The 24,498-nt window shown below is 18.0% G+C and overlaps 1 protein-coding gene across 1 annotated transcript; it reads left to right on the top strand.

Annotated features, from left to right (window-relative positions):
* Window positions 1-775: 775 nt before the first annotated feature.
* On the top strand, window positions 776-2,260 carry HO133_000027 (uncharacterized protein; the record flags this gene model as incomplete). The annotated part of the gene is made up of 2 exons (XM_037290967.1): window positions 776-1,036; window positions 1,100-2,260. The coding sequence occupies 2 exons, from the start codon at window positions 776-778 to the stop codon at window positions 2,258-2,260; spliced, it is 1,422 nt and encodes a 473-aa protein (XP_037157841.1).
* Between the last annotated feature and the right edge of the window lie 22,238 nt (window positions 2,261-24,498).

Raw genomic sequence — 24,498 nt, 5'->3', positions numbered from 1 at the left:
ATTCTTCTTTTATCTAAAAGCCTATATTTTATTCTATAGTTAAAAAAATAATCTTAAAATTTTAATAGAAAATTATAAAGTTATTAAAGAATTAAAAGTAAAGTAAGCGATTTTAATAGTTATAAATATTAATTTATTTATCTACGATAACTTAGTCGATTTAATTAAAAGACGTAATAACTCTAAATCTATAATTAGCTATATATATAAATTTAAGATTTTTAAACTTAACTCTATCTTATTCTTTTATATATATTAATTATATATAGATATTAATTAATTATATTTTTTTAAAATAAATTTAAGATATTTTATAATAAATTATAATATCTTTTATAATTATATCTTTTATATTAAATTTACTATTACTATTACATTTTTTTAAATATAATAAATCGAGAAGATTTAAATAATAATAATTTATATTTTTTAATATAAAAGTTCTAATAATAATAAAAGATTATTATTATTATTTTATTTTACTATATAAATTCTTATATCTTAATATTACGTCGAAAATATCGAATTTAAAATAACGTAACGAGTATAGCGTAAATAGAGGTAGATACGATTATATCTAGTTAAAGTTGCTTAGATAAGCATAAGCCCTTGCCTGCCTCCACAACGTTGGCATCACGTCCGCAGAGCCGCCGTGAAGCTCAGCCCTATTCCGCGGGTCGAATATTATGTAGGTGAACAACAATTTCTTCCCACGCCTTCTCTTCACATTCCCGCTTATCCGCACCTGTCTTCATTCTCTATTCAACTGGTATCTATGACTACTTTGGAAGAAGTCGACATTTGTAGCTGGGCATCTGGGGTGGCAACTTCACTTGATGCTTCGTCAGACTCTGAAACCCAAGCCACCCCAACCAAAATCACTCATAAACGCAAGAGAATCGACGACTACTACGACTCTTCAAGACAACACTTACGTCGTCCTGGTCCTTCCAGCCATATAGCTCTTGCTGAACGCTCACCCAGCACAATGAATACGCCTTCATCGCCGCAGACGCGAGATGCCCAGCACACTCAGGTGAGTGAGGTATCACAATCCTTGATTTATTCTATTTCAATGCTGAAAAACCCTTATCTCTAGCCAGTCACCCCGCAAACAAACACAACGAAGTCTTCCTACAACCTTCGCTCTCGTCCTCCCACCTCTACATCCTCTTCCTCCGATGCCAAACAAACAGTCAACGAAGCCACTATACGCACGAATGCAGCAGGGCAAGGCATGTACTTCGAGAATGAAGCGGCGTTCCAAAAATACCCAGACTTCGCAGCCAGCATAGAGAATATGGTGTCTGGATCCAGAGACTCGATAATGCGCGACGAGTCGATCAAAACGTTTAAGGATTACAGGGCGGCCAATACCACCAAGAATGAGAAGACGCTCTTTGGTAATCTTGTCCCACTAATAGTGAAACCGGCGAGGAGTGTTAAGACAGCCAAGCGCACAATCGAGGACGAGCTTAAATTCCAAGTCAAAACCTTCGAGTCGGACGGTCTAGACCATCTAGAAGACCAACTCTTTGTCAAAAATATACTCCCTCTTCTCAACCCCGCAGACGCTACTCAGCAAGGTCTTACCACCGCGAAGCCTGATTATGTCTATGGTCTCAAATATCCGCAATTCCCAGATCTGAGAAAACCGCTGCTGAGCGCCAACACGGAAGCTCTCATCGGTATCGCGCCGGGGCTAAGACACGCATTTTGTTCGGCGGATTTCAAGGGCTGTCAGCATAGCATTGAAGCCGCGGAGAACCAGTCCCAGCGGTCTGGAGCTACAATGGTTGCGGCCAGACGGGCTCTGAATAGAAAAGCCAAAGGCCAGCTCGAGCCTGCCATGCCCAAGGACCGTGCTGCGGCTACTAAAGCTGTTGCTACCGACGCTACTGCGATCGATGATGCCGTTACCGCTGCTCATACTACAATCAATACTAGCGCGCTTGGGCCGCAGCCGAACGAGATTAGCCAAGAAGATCTTGGTGCGGACACGAGCTCATACGCCTTCACCATCAGCTGGTCCACACATGTGGCCAAGATCCACGTCCATTGGTGCGAAGTCCCCACCAAAGGGATCGTGATCTACCATATGAATGTGGTCGGCTGTTATCTGATGACTAGAGATAAAGATCTGACGGACTTTCGGAGTCACATACATAATATTCTCGACTGGGGTGTCGGTCCTAAGCGCAAGAGGGAGTTGAACGAGTTGGAGAGTGAGGTCGCCAAGCACGAGAGCGGAGGTGGTTAGTGGGCAAATAGACTCTATTGGGTTGAGACATTGCCAGGCTCAAAGAAGTATCCCTTGATATGCGCTCTGTGGAGACTCCATCAAAACCTTGCATGCCAGCAAGACGCTTTCGCTGAATCATGTAAAGACTTCTCTCGCGAGGTCATTTCCATCGGAGATGCAAAGCAGACCAGACAAGACGCGGTATTATACGCACAGAGCATCGGATGATATGATAGTTTGATGAGAAGGTGTGCTACATAAATGTGGTGCTTCTAAATATTACGAGCGTACCCTTGACACACCACTCAGCCCTATGGCCTAGTGCCTTGGCGGAGGCATCTCCTACTATATCATGCCTCCTTCCTACATACATAGTTCGATAGCCTTATTATTCTATCTACCTCGTCTATACTAATATTATATCTATACTAGTTCTAATATTACAATAAGACTTCTTTATATATCTCTTCGACGAAGAAAATTAACGAGTTTTTTACTTTCTATTAAAAGTAAGTAATCGAGTCTAATAAAGAAAATACTAGATATTTCTATAATATAAAACCTTCTATATATACTATTAAAAAGAATCTATATTAGATAACTTATATTATTAACGATAGTTTAATTTATTAAAAAACGAGTTCTCTATATCGAGTATAAGAAATCCTTCTTCGCTTCGTTTCTCGCAAAAAAAATCTATAATAAATAATAAACTATCGGCGAACGTTCTATTATTCGAAAGGATATTATTTAAAATACTTATAATCTTTATAATAATTTAATTAATTAAGAAACGAGTATTATAGAATCTCGCGAAGAAATAATTAAAAAGCTTACTTTCTTAATACTTAAGAGTTAAAATTTTGAATAACTTCTACGCTAAGAGACTAGTAATCAATTAGATTATCGAATTCTATTATTCTTAATTTAAAATATACTTTATTTCTTTATTTTTAATCTAAAAGCGAATATATACGAGTACGTTTAAAAGAGAAAGTTAGAAAAAAACTTTAAAATTCTTAATTTATCTTTTTTAATTTCTTTTCTTTTATTAAAAATATAATAATAAACTAAATACGTAGAGTTATAGAGTTAATTATACGCTTTTAAATAGTATAGCGTAGATAAGATTTAATAAAGTATTCATAAAGATATACTAAGAATTAAGATTTTTATTTAAATTATCGAGCTTACGAGAAGAGTCTCTTTAATAGAAACTCTCGAAGAGCTCTTAAAGAATTAGAGAGGTATTAGAGAGTTTTTCTTTAAGTATATTAAATAAAATATAATATCTCTCTCTTAATTCTTAGAATTAAATTACTTAAAATCTCTTAAATCCTTTTAAGTTTTTTAAGAGCTCTTCGAGAATTTATATTAAAAAGACTATTAAAGTAAGTTAAAAGTTAATTAAATATTACTAAGATAATTTAATTTTAAGCTTACTTTAATAGTCTCTTCGACTATTAAAGTAAACTCTTAAAGAGCTTTTAAAAAGCTCTTAAAGAGTTTAAAAGATTTTAGAGAGTCTCTTTAAGAATTAAATATAGTTAAAAACTGATATTCGATAAGCTATTCACTATTAAAAAGCCCGCGTTCTAGTATATATTATTATTTCGAGTATTATAATTAGACTTTAACTCTTAATATAAAAATCTATTATCTTTTTCAACTCGTATATATTCTTATAAAATTAAAATTCTAGAAATCTCTCTATTTTACTCGATAAAGATACTATTCGATATTTATAATAAAACTTTATAAAGTAGTCTAGCTAAAATCGTTATTTTTACATCTATTTTCTTTACTTCGTTCTTATTTATATTTAAATATTATAAGTTCTTACTTAAATTCTTCTATATTAATATTAAGATATCTTTCTTTATATCGCTATTTATTTATATATCGTAATTAGTCTTATCTAATATATAATAATTTATATAAAAGATATTTATCTTTTAACTCGTCGTTATTATTATTTCGTTTATTAGTTTACGTTAATATAAATAAAAATAATACTTATATAAAGATTATCTTTATATAATCGATTTACTCTCTTCTCGCTATTAAGTAATTATTCTTATTATAACTATCTTTAATAATAATATTCGCGACGTCTTACGCGTTTAAAAGAATATAAGATATTTTAATTAATATATTTTAGAGTATATAGCTAATATAAGTAGCTACTAATCGCTCTATCCGTAGCGTTATTATCTCTACTTTCGTCGCTATCGCTTCTATTATCTCTATTACTAAGCTCTTAAACTTCGTATACTATTAACTATTACTCTTTAAATTACTTATCTTATCGCTAAAGCGAGTCTTATTTAAAGTTAAAAGCTCTTTTATTTTTCGTAATTCTTACTTTATACTCTAATATTATTATAATAATATAAGTTTAGATTTATAAATTAAATTCATAATCTATTTTTTTTAATTAGAATTATTATTAAGTAATAGTTCTTAATATTATATAATATTAATATAATATAAAGTTATTTTATTAATTTATATAATTTATAAATATATATATATAGAGAGAGACGCGCTAAGGCTTAATTAGAAAGATATATTAAATATAAAAAATTAATTTATAATAATTACTTATAAAAAATAGAGAAAGACTATATTCTTATAATAAGAAGTATTAAAATATTAAAAAAAATAAAGATAAGATATTAATTAGTAATATTAATTCTATAATATCTTTTATCGTAATAAAAAATTTCGAATAATAAAATAGCTATAGATATCGAACGATTTTAATTCGTTTAAATATATATTATTTAATATTTCTTCTATAAAGATTTAATTAACTATAATTATTATAGTAGATTCTTTTTATAACGTTATTATAATAATATATTATATTAATATAATAGAGATAATAGATAAAATTATAATAGTATTCTTCGCTTATTAAGTAATTATCTAATATAAAATTATAGAGAGTATATAATATAGAATCTCGAAGAGCTAAGTTATATTTTTAATAATAATAATTTTATTATTACTTAGTTTCTTCGTAATATTCTCCGTAATATTCTTTATAATATTCTTTATATTTATTTATTATAGTTTTTTCTCTTATTTTTTATCTTATAAAGTATTAGACTAAGTAGTTAGTTAAGTAGCTAATTAAGTAAATAAGTAAGTAATTAATTAATAATCTAATTAAATAAATTACTAAGCTAATAAGATAGATAGTATTAATTAAGCGGCTAGTCGAGTAGTATATAGAGAAGAATAATGGCTATAAATTCGTTTAGACTCTTTTTGAGAACTTTCTAATGCGTTTATAAGTAGTAGTAAGTAGCTATTAAGCTCGCTTACGGCCTCGATTATTAATAGTAATAAATTCGTCGAGAGATAGTCTAAGAGTATTAGTAGAGACTCTAAAAGACGAGTAAAAGAAATATATAAATCTAAAGTATTTAATAACATTTTCGCGAGAGGTATTAAGAACGATTATATTTATATTAATAAAATTAATAAGATTAATAAAATTAATAAAATTAATAAAATTAATAAAATTAATTAATATATATAATAGAATAAGATAGAGCTAAGTTTAAAAATCTTAAATTTATATATATAGCTAATTATAAATTCGAGTTCTCTACGCTTTTTAACTAGATCGACTAAGTTATCGCGAATAAATAAATTAGCGTTTATAATTATTAAAAGATAGTTAAATAGCTTTAATAAAAGAATAGATATATATTATTTAATTTTAGAATAATTTTTTTATTTTCTATTAAAACTCTAAGATTTTTTCTTTAAATTATAGAATAAAATATGGGTTTTTAGATAAAAGAAGAATTTTTAAATTAAGTCTTATAATTATTAAAGCGCAAGAAATTCAAATATCGCTTATTAAAGTTCGCTTATTAAAGTTCGCTCGATAGTCGAATAGCTCTAAATAGAAAATAGATATTATTATTCAATTTTAGAATAACTTTTTTATTTTCTATTAAAATTTTAATTTTTTTTTAAATTATAGAATAAAATATAGGCTTTTCGAGAAAAAAAGAATTCTTAGATTTAGTCTTATAATTATTAAAGCGTAAGAATTTCAAATATCGCTTACTAAAGTTCTCTTATTAAAGATTTCTTATCTATTTACTCGATAGTTATAATTAAAAAAAAATGATAAATTTAATTTATAGGCCTTTACTCGTAGAGTAATAAAAGAATAATAGTTATATAAATAGATGAAAGAATTATTATTTATTCTTAAACGCGTTTAATATAATTATTAGAATCGATATAGATATAATATTAATATAGATATTTTAAATAAGATAACTAAGATATCGAATTATATAGATAAAAGAAAGATATTAAGTAGTAAATGAATATCTCTATTAAGATACGCTAGGCCTAAATAGATAAGAGAACTAAATAATATATTAAGAATATAGAATATACTTATAATACTACTTTCTCTCTTTATAAAATTATATCTTATAATTAATAAGTAGAAAGATAGAAAAATAGATATATATATATATTTAATATCTAAAAAATTATAAAAGTAGTAAAGAAATAATTGTATTCGAGATTTATAGTATTATATCTTTCTTTATAAGAGATATTAAGAATAATAATAGCTCGTTATATTTACGCTATAGCGATATCGCTAATTAAGATATAAATATATATAAAGAGTTTAATTAGAAGGTAATTAATATAATATAATAAAAATAATATCTATTAGCGTAGAGGTAAATAATAATAATTTTCGAATTTATATCTAAGCGGATAAAATATCGATAAAATAATATAATATAATTAATTAAGAGCTCTTAAATCGAATCGAGTTATAAATATTAAAAACTCTAATTTAATATTAAATAAGTTTCTTTATAAAATATTATATAATTAATATTAATAAAGGCTATTAATAGCGATAATAAGATTTATAAATAACGTATTATAGCTTTAAAAGGTACTTAAATATCTATTAATAAGGGAATTCTACGCGAAAGATCTTATATAATATAATTTCTAATCGATATAAATCTAAAAAATCGATTCTCGACTCTAAAAAAATAAGATTATTACGAAGATATTAGATAATTTTAATTTAATTAAAAATGAGGTATTCGAGATAGTTTCGATATTTTATAAGTTAACTCTTATAAATAAAACTCTTTAAAATATTATTTATAAAAGTTATTTATTAGATCTTAACAATTTTCGAATTTATCGCTATTTATATTATATTAGATGAGATTATTATTAAGATCTTTTTATTTAATTTTATATTTAAAATAATTATTAATTAATCTAAATATAAGTATTTCTTTAATAATTTATTCGATTTAATTATTAATAGTTATATACTTCGATAATAAATTTATTTATTCTAATAAGAGATTATTTATAATAAGACTTAATAGATTAAAATAAAAGACGTTATAAATTTTTATACTTAATAAAAGTTTTAGATAATATAAGATTTTTATAAGATCTATAATTTTAAATAGATTAAATTTTTTATAATTTAATTTATAAGAAGAGCGATTAAAAATAATATTCTTATTACTTAGAAAGATCTTATTATCTATTTAAAAGATAATTTTTTATTAATATTTATTAACTTATATAATTATAGTCTTTTAAATATAATTTATATTACTTCTAATATACTTAAAAATCTATTTTATATAATTTATAATATTCTCTATTTAAGTAATATTAAGATATTTATAAATAATTTTATAATTAATAATATTCGAATTAAAACTTATTTAAAAATAAAATCTCTTATTTATAAGAAAAGATAAGATATTAATAATCGCTAAGATAATATTATTATTAATAAACTTAATAATAAATAATTATTTTATTTAATTATTTTATATATAATTATAATATATTTAAAGATAATACTCTATATTCTAATTTACTCGCTTAATCTATTTATTAATTTTAAAATAGAAGATTATTAATAGTTTAATTATAATATTTAATTATTTATAAAAAAAAAATTATATAAATAATAGCTATAAATTAAGAGTCTTAATTCGATATTATTAAGATTAATAGATTATATAAATAAAATACTTTTTTAAGTAATAAATTAACTATCTTCTTAATAATAGTATCTTTATTAATATTAAAATAGACTATATAATAATATTTCTTAATAAACTAATTAATCGCTATTTAAATAGCGTTATAGTTATTAAATATAAATAAATCTATAATAAAATTAATTAATATATCTTATTATTATTTCTATAAAATTAATAAAGACTAGAGTAAATTATATTTCTAATTATAGAGTACTTTAGCTCTTTAATAAATATAATAATTTTAAATATAGATAGCTACTATCGCTCTTATTTCTTATTAATAATACTTTCTTTTAAGTAGTTTATAAATATATATTATCTTAAAATAATTATAGAATAATTAATTATATATCTCTTATATAATATTAATATATATATTATTAAATATTTATAAACGATTTTTATAATAAAGTATCTTATTTTATATAAAGTATTTATTAAAAGTAATTCTTTTAAATTTATTTTTATCTTTAATAATAGCGTTATAAATTTTTATATAATAGTTATTCTTTTTATTAGCCTCTACTATCTTATAATAAATAAGATTATTAATTATATATATATTAATACTTTTATTATTTAACTTTAATTAATTAAAAATAAAGATTATTTAATATTATTAACGTAATTATTTATTTTTAAAATTAATTAATTTATATCTAATTATTTATATAAATATATTTATCTTAATATTCTAAAGTTTAAATTAATAAATAATCTTTATATTAAATTTAAATAGTATATTTAAATAGCGAGTCTAATAACGATTAAGATCTCTTTCTTCGATAAAGTATATTAAGCCCTTATAATTTATAAAGATCTTAATAGAAATATTAATATATTCTAGTTTAAGATATTAATATTTAAGATAATAAATAATAATTAATAACTTCTTATTATAGATTTAATAGTTATATTTAATTAAAGTAAGATTTTTACTATAGAAAACTATTAAGTAAAGTACTCTTTTATTATTATATTAGAAAAGAATATCTTTATTAATATAGTTAAAAGAGTTAATCTTTAAAACGATATTCTTTATTTTATCGAAATAATATAGAACTAAAACTTTAATAATAGCGACTTTTAGAAAATAAAAGACTTTTTAATATACTAGAAATTAATTAAATATAATTTCTTTTATAATAAATTTTACTATAAGTTTAACTATTTTAGAGAAGTCTCTAATAAATTATTAATAAAAATTATAAAATTCGATAAAGATCTATATCTCTTTAAAATTAATAAATATAATTTACTCGATAATAGTCTAAATTTTAATAAAATCTATTTATAATCTATCTATAGATATTAGTAAATCTAAAAATTTAATTTTCTAAATATAAAATTTATATTTAAGAATATTTATCTAAAAGTTAATATTTCTTAATTTCTAGAGAATTTATCTAATATATTAAATATATTTCTTTTTTATCTTATTATAAATAAATATATTATTAAGATAGATCTAGTAGAAGTTATTTAGATACTTAAATAGAATATTATTTATATATTATTAATATATAGCTAGATCGTTAATTAGATTAAAGAAGAGAATTCGATATTTATATATTTTAAAAAAGATAATAAAAGTAATAAAATCCTCGCTATTAAAGTATATATATAGTTTATTAAACGCGATTATAATATCTAATCGAATAAAATATTTATATCTCTAGATTCTTATTAAAACCTTATCTATTAATAAAATTAGATATTGATTTCTTTTAATAATAGCGTTTAGCTTTTAATAGTTTATATAAAAATATAACTCTCTATTTAGCTTTTCTATAAATAGAATAGATAAAATAAATAGTATATAGTTTAATATTATAAATCCCTTCTTTAGATATTTATCTAGATATTTCTTTATCTATTTTAATTTATATTCTAATATTAGATAGATTTTACTTTTCGAAAATTTCGTTTTATTAAAGCTATTATTAAATTTTAGTTTATAATTATAAAAATAATATAGAGAAAATATATTTATTTTAATTTTATTAAAAATATTAAGATAGTCGTAATACTTCGTAAATAGCTTATATTTTACCTTCTTAGAACTAATTTTATTAATACTATTAATCTAAATAGAGTAATTAAAATTATAATATCTTTTATATTTCTTTTCTAAATTATAGAAATAGAATTTATTAATTAATATATAGGGATTACGAGATATTTAGATAATAGAAAATATATATAATATTAGCGAGTTATTATAGATCTTATTTATTATTAATATAAATAGTTTATTATCTTTTTTATAAGCTAGTTAATAGTAAATCGCTATATTAATCTTAGCGATATTAATAAACTTAAACTTCTTATTATTCTTATTCTTATTTAATAAAAAGATATTTAAATTAATCTCGCTATTATAAGTAAATAAAAGAGAGCTTTATTATTTTAATATAATAGATAAAGAGATAAATAATATAAATAATTAAAGCTTTAAAATTAATAGAAAGAAAAGTTCGTTTATTATTAATATCTAATTATTATTATAATTATATTAATAAAGTAAAAAAAAAATCTTATCTCGTAATATATTAAAAACTATCTTATATTTATTTATTTAAGATTTTTTAATTAGTATATATAATAGAATAAGATAGAGCTAGATTAGAAAATCTTAAATTTATATATATAGCTAATTATAAATTTAAGATTATTATATCTTTTAGCTAGACTAATTAAATTAGCTCGCTAGCCCTTCTAAGCTCTCTTATTAAAAATTTATATATAGAAATTTTATACTTTAAAATAACTAGCTCTTTATAAATGCTATTTCTTTATAATTTCGTAAGTTATAGAGCTTAGTATACGCTTTCTAAGGCTATAAAAATAATAAAGTTTAGTCTACTATTAGTAAATAAAATAAATATTTAAATATAGTAGTTATAGTAGTTATACTAGACGCGTTTAAGATTAAATAATAATTCTTTTATCTATTTATATAACTATTCTTCTTTTATTATTTTATTAATTATATTAATTCTATTAATTTTATTAATATAAATATAATCGTTTTCGATATCTATTATTTAAAGATTATTTAATATTTTAGATATATATACTTCTTTTACCCGCCTTTTAAAGCCTCTATTAACGCCTTTAAACTATCTCTCGACGAATTTACTATTATTAATAATCGAGGCTATAAGTAAGTTTAATAGCTATTTACTACTATTTATAAATATATTAGAAGACCCTTAAAGAGTTTAAATAGATATATTCTTTTTTATATACTTCTTCTAAATTAGCGATAATATCTTTTAATCTAGCGATATTATCTCTTAAAATGCGTCTTTCTCTTTTATCTATTCTTTATTACTCTATTTTAAAATCTCTTAACGCGTATTAGATTCTAAATATCTTTAAAAAAAAAATTCAAAAATATAATAATTATATTAGACGCGTTCGGGATTAAATAATAATTCTTTCATCTATTTATATAATTATTCTTCTTTTATTATTTTATTAATTCTATTAATTTTATTAATATAAATATATTTATTTTTAATACTTTTATACTTAGTTAAATAAGAGAAGAATTTATAATAGACGAATATAAAGAATACTATAAAGAATATTACGGAGATAGTTATTAGTAGTAGTAATATAATAGATTTACTCTTTATAATCTTATATTAATTTATTTAACTAGTATAAGAGAAGTTAATATAGTAAATAAATATAAAGAATATTATAGAGAAATTAAGTGATAATAAGATTTTTAGTATTAAGAATACGACTTAGCTCTTTAAGATCTTACGTTATATACTCTTTATAATTTTATATTAAATTATTATTTAGTAAGCGAAGAATATTATTATAATTTAGTTTATTATTCTTACTATATTAAGAAGTAAGAGAAGGAATTATAATAAATAAATATAGAGAATACTATAGAGAATATTATGGAGAATATTACGAAGAATACTATAGAGAATACTACAGAGAAATTAAGCGATAATAAAATTATTATCATTAAGAACACGGCTTAATTTTTCAAGATTTTACGTTATATTAGTTATTTACTTAATTAACTATTTAGCTAATTACTTAATTTAATACTTTATAAAAAAAAAAAAATAAGAGAAGAAATTATAATAGATAAATATAAAGAATACTATAGAGAAATTAAGCGATAATAAGTCTATTATCGTTAAGAATATAGCTTAGCTTTTTAAAATTTTATATTATATTAATTATTTACTTAATTAATTACTTAGCTAACTATTTAGTCTAATACTCTATAAAAGAAAAAGTAAGAGAAGAAACTATAATAGATAAATGTGAAGAATATTACGGAGAATACTACGGAGAAATTAAGTAATAATAAGATTATTATCGTCAAGAATACGGCTTAGCTCTCCAAGATCCCACATTATATACTCTTTATAATTCTATATTAAATCATTACTTAGTAAATAGAGAATACTACTATAATTTAGTTTATTATCTTTATTACATTAATATAATATATCACTATAACCTCTATAGAAGAAACATCGAACGATATATATTTGAATAAATTAAAATTATTCGATGTCTATAGCTATTTTATTATTCGAAAAATTTTACTACGATAGAAGATATTATGAAATTTATATTACTAATTAATACGTTATCTCTATTTCTTTTTAATATTTTAATACTTCTTATTATAAGAATATAGTCTTTCTCTATTTTTTATAGGCAATTATTATAAATTAATTTTCTATACTTAATATATCTTTCTAATTAGGCCTTAGCGTATCTCTCTTCGTATATATATATCTATATATTATAAAGATTAAATTAATTTTATAGTAATGAAAGTAGATTAAAAACGTATAGCAAGCGATTAGAGTTTAATTTGACTTAGGATTAGAGCTAAAATTCGATTTAACTTAGAAAAATCTAACTTTATAAATTTAATTCATAGGCCTTTACTTGTTATTATATTATATTTTAATAGTATAATTAATATTAAATATATTTCTTCTTAATAGTCTTTTATTATTATTATTAAAAGTAAGTAGTATATAATTAATCGTTTTATAATTTAATTATTATAATCTCTTAATAATTTAAATTATAATAGTAAGAGTAATTTTAAATATAAGACTTTATATATCGCTAGAATTAAGAACTCGTTTATAACTATATAAGTATTAATATATTTACTATCTATAAGAAAATTCTTAAATAAATAAGTTCTCTCTTATAAAGAAAGTATAACTTATATATAAAAAGGACGATATACTAAGATATTATTAAGAGTATCTATTAGATATACTTTATAAATATCTCTTATCGTAACTTTAAAAGAGGCTATTTATTTCTCGAATCTAATAAAGAATTATCGCTATCTATAGTATCGACGTTATTAATTTTAAATTCTTTATTTATATCTATTACGTAGAGTTATACTTTCTTAAAAATCTTTTTATTAATCTCGATTTAGATAGTTATTATATAATTATTTTAATAATAATCTTTCTTATTATAATTATAATATATCGATTCTCTTAATTTTAAATTAATCTTAATATTTAGAAATATAGCGATTATAGTCTTAATAATAGATATAAGATATATATTAATTATAATTTATATAATAATTAACTTAATAATAATCTTTATAAGCTTTTTATTCTTATATCTAATACGATATAAATTATTTAATTTTTAAAGATATTTCTTTATAATCTTTAAGATAATAAATCTCTTTATAATATCTTATAAATTTCTTAAATTCTTTCTTAATTTCTTTAAAAGATAATACTCTATTATAATAATTTTATTAATATTAAGAATAATATCTAATTAAATAAAATCTAAATAAAAATTAATAAAAAGTTAAATTTCTTATTATAGAGTATATATATTATATTATATATTATTATATTAATCTAAATTCTTATAAATATTAACTAATTTATTTATAATCTTATTAATAAATTAATATAAATTAATAAAATTTCGAAGTCTTCTATATATAATATATTATATAATATTATTATCGAGTTATAAGATTATATAAATTATCTTAAAATTCTTAATAAGATAATAATTACTATTAGTCTTAAATTTCTATTCTATTTTAAAGAATTAATTATTCTAAATAAGATTAATTCTATTAATAAATAGAGATAAATTTAAAATCTTAATAAATTTCTCTTTTAAATATCTAGATATATATTCTTTCTCGATTAAAGATAATTATAAATTCTTTATTAATTATAGATTAAGATTATTAACTTTTTACTATAGAGAAATTATATTCTTCTAAAAGTCTTAAGCTAATTAATTTATCTTCTTAATTAATTTATAAATTTAAAATAAATTATTTATAGTTTAATTCTTTTCTATTATAACGATATAATATTAAATAATAATCTTTTAAAAATCGTCTCGCTTCTAATAAATCTTATTTAATATAAATATAAATTCGTTAGATTAATTTTTAATTTAATATTATAGTTATATACTATTAGCGATATTTTAAAATATATCTATTAAGTCTATCTCGTTAAGAATATTATCTAATAAAACTAATACTTATCGAAATTTAATTTACTCTAATAAAATCTTAATTTAATCTATTCTTTTAATATTAGACTTTATTATAAAAAAGAAAAAAGAATAGTTAAGAGAAGTTTAAATACTTCGAAAGAGTAGATATTAGAGATATTAAACCGATTAAAAAATAATAAAATCTCTTTAAGATATTTCGAAATTATTTAATATTAAGAAAAAAAATTACTATAAAGTCTAAAGAATATTTCTTTATAAGGGTTTAATATATTTATCTCTTAATTATTTAAGATATTAAGAAGACTATAAATACTTTAAATAGTACTCTTTTAAGTATACTTACTTCGCTTAGAGAGTTCTTTATCTTATAAAGAAGTTATATATGAAAAAGCTTATAAATAATATTTTAATAATATTAGCTATTTCTTTTAATTCGCTAGCTATACAAATAATTTAATATCTTATTTATCTCTTAACTACTATTTATTAAATTTAATTCGCTCTAAAATCGAATTATCTATTTAATAGATTTATTTAAAGATATAATAACTTAACTTAATTTCTTATTAAAGCCCCTATTAACGCGTTTCTTTAAATTCGTTTATTAATATAAATAAAATAAGTAGATTAATCTTAATTATAGTATTAGAATTAATATAAATATAATATTAATATAAATATTTTAAATAAGATAACTAAGATATCGAATTATATAAATAAAAGAAAGATATTAAATAATAGATAAATATCTCTATTAAGACACGCTAGGCTCGAATAAATAAGAGAGCTAAGTAATATATTAAGAATATAAAATACGCTCGTAATAATAACTACTATATTTAAATATCTATTTAATTTATTAATAATAAATTAAACTTTAAAATTTTTACATCGTTAGAACGCGTAGATTAAGCTTTCTACTTTACAAAATTATAAAGTAATAGTATTTATAGAAAGCTAGTTATTTTAGAGTATAAAACTTCTATATATAAGTTTTTGATAAGAAAGCTTAAGAGGGCTAGCGGGCTAATTTAATTAATCTAATTAAAGAGCGTAGTAACTTTAAATTTATAATTAATTATATATATAAACTTAAGATTTTATAGCTTAGCTCTATCTTATTCTATTATATAAGTAAAGACTTATAAATTAAATTTATAAAGTTGAATTTTTCTAAATTAAATGAAATTTTAGCTTTAGCTCTAAGTTAAATCGAACTTTAATCGCTTATTATACGTTTTTAATCTACTTTTATTATTATAAAATTAATAAAGAAGATAAAAGCTTTAACTCTAAGTTAAATTAAACTTTATTTACTTTTTATATAATAAATAGCTTACTTCTATTACTATAAATCGCTAATTAATTATATTCTTATTTAAAAAAGTATCTATTTAATAATCTTATTTTTAATATATCTTATTAATTAAGTAGATTATTTTCTTAATAGATTATTTAAAGTTATAATTAATAGATTAATTTTATTAATAACTCGATTTAAGATTATATATAATTAATTATAAATAAAGATCTCGAGATATAGATATAAGTCAATTTACTATAATAATTAATTTTAAAATTTATTAATTATTATATTAAAGACTAGTTAAATTAGAAATTAAATATATTAAAAGAAAATATATAAATTATTTTAATTAGACGAAGTTAGAGAACTCTATAATATATAATATATAATATTATTATATTTATCTTTAAAAATATAATAATTAAATATCTTAAATTTAATATATTTAATTTATAAATATATTTTATTATATAGATTTATATATTACTTTAAATTTCTTAATAATATTATTATATAATTTTATTTTAATTTTAAATAATAGAGTAAAAGTGAGATTAATTTAAAGATATTTATTATTTTAATAAATAGAAGAAAATTATCTTTCTTATTAATAATTTAATTTTTACTATTATAAATAATCTTAGCTTTAAAGAATTTATTAAAAATTTAATTATTAAATTAGATAATATTCTTATTAAGAGTATAAAGAATTATTTTAAATATATAGAAATTAGCTATTTAATATAGATTAAGATTATTATAAATAATATTAATTAGCTAAATAATAAAATTATTTAATAATTACTTAATAGATTAATTAATAACTTTTTATTTTTTAAAGTTTATTAAAATATTATTATTTATATCTAATAATCTTTAAATAAATTTTTTTATATTAATTTAATTTTAATTAATTAGATTAAAATTTTAAAATCTTATATTTTTTATAAATTTAAAAATTTAAATATTATTTTAAAGATAGAATACTTTTAATATAACTTAAGCGATATAATCTAATTTAATATTTTTAATAATTAAAAGAATTTAATAGAAGTTATTATAAAAGTATATAATTATATTATTAAAAGAAGTAAAATTTTTTAAATATTTTAGAGTATATAATTAATAATTTTAATATTATAATAATTTTATATAAAGATTTTATTCTAGAAAATAAATTTAATTATCTTTAATAATTAAGCTAAATTAAACTCTATCGATATATTATAATTAAATTAAATAATAATATTAAGGAAGATCTTAAAGCGAGAATAAGTAATAACGCTATTTTAAAGAAGAATAAAGATAATACTAGATAAAGTTATAATAATAACTATCTTAAAGTTATATTATACTCTTCGTAATATAATATTCTAAAGTATAATTTTATTAATATTTTTATAATTATTAAAAAAGAAAAGTTAATTATTAAAATAAAAAATCGCGTTTTAAATAATATTAATTATAGCGATTTAATTATTATTAAAATTTATTTATATTTATTTTTAAATATTAATTTAATAATTATATTCTTTATATAAAAATTAATTTTAATTATTAATATAATATTATTTATAATTTTATTAAATCGCGAATAAATTAAAGTTAATAATAAGATTAATATTCTTTATAGAGCTAATATTATTTTTCTTTAAATAAATTTAAATTAAATAAAGATAAAAGTTTTTAATAATTTATTTATATTATATATTATCTAATAAAAGAAAAATATAATATTAAATTTAAAGAATATAAATAAAATTATTAAATAATTTAAATAAAGAATAATATATATTAGTTAAAAAATATATATAAAGTATAAGAGAAGAATTAAATTATTTATAAGTAAAAAAAGAAAAAATATATTTAACGCGAAAGGTTTAATAGCTAAAAAAAAGAATATTATATTAAAAAATATCGCGATATTTTAAAATTATTATTAGCGTAATAATCTTCTTATTCTATAATTTAAAATACTTTAACTTATTAAAGAAATTATTAAAAAAAAATATATTTAATATAAAAAGTTTTAATATATAAAAAAAGAAATATTATATTAAAAAAAGTTATAATATTTTAATATCGCTATTAGCGTAATAAGCTATTTATATTATATTTAAAATATTTCTATTTAATAAAAAAAAAATTATCTATATATCTTAATTTATAATTATTTTATAAATTTAAAGAATTATCGAGTTTATATTATAGTAGAATTATTATAAAAAAACTTTATAAAATATATTCTCTTTATTAAATCGCTACTTTATTTAATACTTAATTTTATTCGATATTATTATAAAGTAAGTCTTTTATTATATAGATATTATAATAAAAAAAAAAAAATTATTTATTATATATAAATCTTTAAAGAATATAGAATTTAATATATTTAGAAGAAGATATTATAGATAGAAGAGCTTTTTAATATTTAAATTAATATAATATATTCTTATAATAATATCTTTACGCCTCTAATATAAACTTTATTTAAATATATCTTACTTATTTTTTTTCTAGATATATTACTTTAATAAATCGATATAAAAGAAATCTTCTATTTATCTTTATTATTAATATTATTAATTTAATTAAAAAAAGGCTATTAGCTTAATTTAATATTTATATATTATATTAATTATTTAATTTAGATTATTATTATTATTAAATATTATATTATATTAATTTAAGAGATAAATAAATAATCGTTTAATAGAAGAATTATAATTATATAATTTAAAGCTAAAAATCCTTTAATAGACTTTTATAGAGCTTACTTATTATATATTTTAATACTCTTAAATCTTATTTATCTAATCTAGATCTATATCGTCTTAATTTATATTATTCTTACACTCTATTTAAAAATTAATCTAATTACTATTTTTATAAATATATTTAAAAATATATTTATAAATTTTAATATTAGCGTAAATCTCTATATTAATATAAGCGTTATATTTAATTAATAAATAAAGATTATAAAGTATTATCTAGTAATTCTATTTAAAATTATTATTTAATATTTTAATAGATCTATATTAATAATATATAAAATATTTAAAATCTAATTTAAAAATAATATAATCGCTAAAGTTCTTCGAAAATTATTTATTATATATATTTTTATTTAAATTCTAATAAGATAAAATAGTATTTATTTTATTAATAATATACTAGCTATAATTCTTATAAAGTATATATCTAATAATAATTATATAGAGATTAAAAAATAGATTTTAATTAAACTCTTAATATTAATAGTAATATTTATTTTAGTAATATTAAAGAATTAATCTTTAGAATATAATATAATAAGAATATAAGTATATAATAAATTTTATTTTTAAAATTCTATAATATAGATATAGGCGGGAATTTAATCTATTATCTATAAAGTTAATTAGAATTAAAATTAATCGATATTTTAATTAATTATACTTCGCTTTTATAAAAATAAAAAAAATAAAAAAAGTATTATAGAGTTAATTAATAGAAATTACGATATATAATAAACTAAATTATATTAGAAATACTCTTAGAAATTATAATCTATATTAATTATCTAATTAATATATTATTTAAAAGATTATCTTATTAAATAAGAAGAGGAAGAACTATTATATTATAATAGAGGATAAAAAAAATGGAAATATATCTAGTATCTTTCTCTTTAGAATATTATTTATAAGAGTTTTTAATTTTAATTTAAATATTCTAATAATTAGATTAAGTTAATTAATAGCGTATTTATTAAATAAAAGATTTTTAATAATCTTAATTTATTTTAAATTATAAATAAAAGTTATAAAGAGATTTAATTAATTAAATTTAATAAATAGAGTAATAATATTTTAATAGAGTTATTTTATAAATTATAGATTTTCTTAATAGAAGAAAGAGAGAATAATATATTATTTATTAATCTAATTATCTATAATAACTTTATTAATATAAATATTAATAATTACTTAATAGATATCGATTTAAATAATCTTCTAATTTATCTTTAATTAATAAAGTTTATTACTTTTAATAGCTATATAGATATCGTAGATAAAATATTATAATAATCTATTATAATAAAAAAAACGATTTAAATTTATTAAAATAATTTTATATTATATATTTATAGAAAGTTAATAATTAATAGAATAGAAGAAATAAATAATATAGATTTATAATATAAAATAAGCGTTATTTATATAAAGTTATCTTAATTAATAATTTCTCTAACTTATAAAATAATTTTATTATTTCTACTTTATTAAATAAAAAGACTTTTATTTAATATATTATCTATATAAAATATATTATTATATTATAATTATTTATCGAATAAGAATATAAAAGAATAATATAGAAGTATATAAACTAAATATTAATATAAAATATTAAATCTCTTATTACTTTAAGTCTCTATTAAGATATTTTTAATCTTAAATATATCTAATAGATTATTAATATTATTCTCTTAGATAATAATAATCTTATCTAAAATAAAATAATTATAAATATATAAATTATAATATTATAGATTTTTATAGAGTAGCTTATAATTTTATATATTTAAATTAATCTCTAATCTTTTAAATATCGATTTAAGAATATTAATATAAAGATTAATACTTTTAAGAATTATAGCTATTTTATAATAAAGCGTCTAATTAATATAATTATAATAGCTATATCTAGTAAAATTAATATAAAAAATATAATTAAAAGAAAGTTATATTATATTATAAATTAATCTTAAATACTATTTATAATATAGATTTAATTAAAAATCGATTTTTCGCTCTCTAAAGACGCTAGAGTAGATATATAAATAATAATTACTTTTTAAATTTTATATATATATAAGACGATTAAATAATTAATAATAATCTATTATAAGATTATAGAGATTATATTATTATATTAAACGCTATAGCGACGAAATTCTTTATAATTATTAATAAAATTTAAAATCTCTAATATTAAAAAATAAAGAATTTAATTAATAATATACTCGCTAAGATTAATTAAATTATTTATACTCATTTTAATATCTTTATAACTCTATTTTATATTATTTATTTTTTAATTAATATTTATTTTAAATATATTAACTTTAATCTTTTTACTATTATAGTATTATTTAGCTATCTTATCTTTTTATAATATTATATTATAGCTATTATAAATCTAATTTATAGAATTTAAATTATATTTTATAGATTTTATAATATATAAATAGCGCGTAATATAATAAATAAGCTTTATTAAAGATTAAATAAAATCTAAATAAAAGTTAAAAGATAGACTAAAAGAATATAAGCTATTAAAATTATTATTAAAGAAGTCTATTAATAAATCTTATAATAGAGAATCTTTAATAGCGTCTTTCTCTTATTTAAAAGCTTTTTCTTAATAATATTTAGAATCTAATATACGTTAAAAGACTTTAAAATAGAGTAATAAAGAATAGATAAAAGAGAAAGACGCGTTTTAAAAGATAATATCGCTAAATTAAAAAATACTATCGCTAACTTAAAAGAAGTATATAATAAAGAATATATTTGTTTAAACTCTTTTCGAAAGTTTTTTAATATATTTATAAATAGTAATAGATAGCTATTAGACTTACTTATAGCCTCGATTATCTATAATAATAAATTCGCTAAAAAGTAATCTAAAAGTATTAATAGAGGCTATAAGAGGCGAATAAAAGATATATATATATTTTATAAATTTAGTAATATAAGAATAAGGAGTAGAGAGAATAAATATATTTATATTAGTGAAATTAATAGAATTAATAGAATAATAAAGAAATAATACTTATATAAATAGATAAAAAGATTATTATCTAATTCTAAACGTATTTAACATAATTACGATATTTAAATATTAGTTTTATCTATTAATAGTAGACTAAACTTTATAATTTTTATATCTTTAAAAAGCGTAAATTAAGCTTTATAATTTATAAAATTATAAAGTAATAATATTCTTAGAGAGCTAGTTATTTTAAAGAATAAGACTTCTATATATAGATTTTTATAGATTTTTAATAATTATAAACGCTAATTTATTTACTCGCGGTATCTAATTAAAAAGCGTAGATCTAACGAATTTATAATTAGCTATATATATAAATTTAAGCTTTTCTAGCTTAACTTCATCTTATTCTTTTATATATACTAATCTACTAATAATAGATTAAATAGTCTTCTTTATCACTTTTAGAGAAACTTTCTTTATTACTCTATTTTATAGAATTTTCATATATTTTATATTAATTATATAGCGATTTTCTTATAATTAGAATATAATAAGATAGTTATTAAAGTTAATTATAAACTATATATTACTTAGAATTACTTTAATTAATTAGCGATTTATATTATAAGATTTAATACTTAAATTATAAATTTAATTTAAATATTACTCTTAATATTTTATTTAGATAAACTCTTAAATTTCGCGTAATATTTTATTTCTAATATTTCTTTAAATCTATTTCTTAATATTAATTAAGAGAATAAAAATTAGTAAGTTTTTTCTTTATTTATATAAAAGTTAAGATAATATATTAAGACGATAAAATTATTATAACTTTAAAAAAATATAATTATCGAGCTATAGTTATTAATATATTATATATTAAAATATTTTAATAATACTTATCTTCTTATAACTTAAATCGAGATAATAATTATCGCTATACTTATAGAGATATTCTTATATATTCTATATTTTAATTAATTTAAAATTTTTAATAATTAATTACTTTTTACTATTAAGCTTTAAAAATTAATATTATTAAATTTAATTAGTTTATAAAATAAGAGTTTTCGCTTATAAATAAAAGATTATTAAATATAATACTTTAACGATTATTACTATTTTTATCGATAATATTATTAAATTTTCTATTAATATTAATATTAATATTATAATTACTTAATTACGTAATAGATAAAATTCAATAAAATTCGTTTATTAAATTAAAAAAGTCGTTAGTAGATTATAATAGAATATTTCTACTTCGTAAATTAATAAAATTAACTCGCGAGTTACTTACTATAATTAATTAAATAACTTTATATATATAAAGTTATTAAAGTTATAATATAATAAAATCTTTTTTTAAAAAAATTATATAGTAATTAAATAATTATAAGATTTAAAAATAATAATTATAAGAAATAATAAATAAATTATTAGATAAATTAATAATTAAAAAAAGAAAAAGAAAAAGAAGACTTGCGAGTATTTAAGACTTTTATTAAATATATTAAAAACTCGCTCTAGCTATATAGCTTATAGTCTAATAAGCGATATAAGTGAGATTTATTATACGACTCTAAGTACTTATACTCTTATATATATCGATTTTATAAATATAAAAGTATATAATAGAGACTTAATTTAGATAAACGAGATTGAAAAGTATTAAGATATATAATAAATAAAGTTTATATAAGTCTATTAAAGAACTTTCAACTTTAAATTATATAATTATAATTCTTCTAATAAATAATTATTTATTTATCTTTTAAATTAATATAGCGTAATTAATATATATATAAAAATAAGATAATACTAATTTAAAAATCTTAAATTTATATATATATCGAGTTTAGATCTATAAATTCAATTTATTTTTTATTTTTTTAGAGCTATCGAGTAATTTTAATAAGCGAACTTTAATAGACGATATTTAAATTCTTTATCGCTAAATAATTATAAGATTAAATTTTAGAATTTTTAAATTATTTCAATACGTAAATTACGCTCTATAATTTAAAACAAATCGAAAGATTTTAATTAAAAATAAAAAAATAATTCTAAAATTAAATAATATATATTAATTTTTTTAATTACGGCTATCGGCTATCGAGTAAATTTAATAAGCGAACTTTTAGTAGACGATATTTAAGTTCTATATCTTTAAAAAATTATAAGATTAAACTTTATATTCTTTTACTAGTAAAAAGTATAAAATGCGAGCTATATATTAAAAAAAGAAATCAAAGATTTTAATAGTAAATAATAAAGTTATAAAAGAATTAAAAGTAGAATAAGAGAAATTAATAATTGCGAACGCTAATTTATTTACTTACGATAATTTAATAAATTTAATTAAAGAGCGTAGTAACTTTAAATTTATAATTAATTAGATATATAAATTTAAGATTTTATAGTTTAATTCTATCTTATTCTTTTATATATATTAATTAATTATAAATTCGAATTCGTTACGCTCTATAATTAAATCGACTAAGTTAGCTCGCTAGCTCTCTTAAAATCTCTTATTAAAAAATAAATATACGTTATTTACTTAAATAATA

The sequence above is a fragment of the Letharia lupina genome (assembly GCF_014066315.1).
Source record: "Letharia lupina isolate WasteWater1 chromosome Unknown contig_1, whole genome shotgun sequence".
NCBI lineage: Eukaryota > Fungi > Ascomycota > Lecanoromycetes > Lecanorales > Parmeliaceae > Letharia > Letharia lupina.
This window is presented reverse-complemented; position numbering and strand designations above follow the sequence as displayed.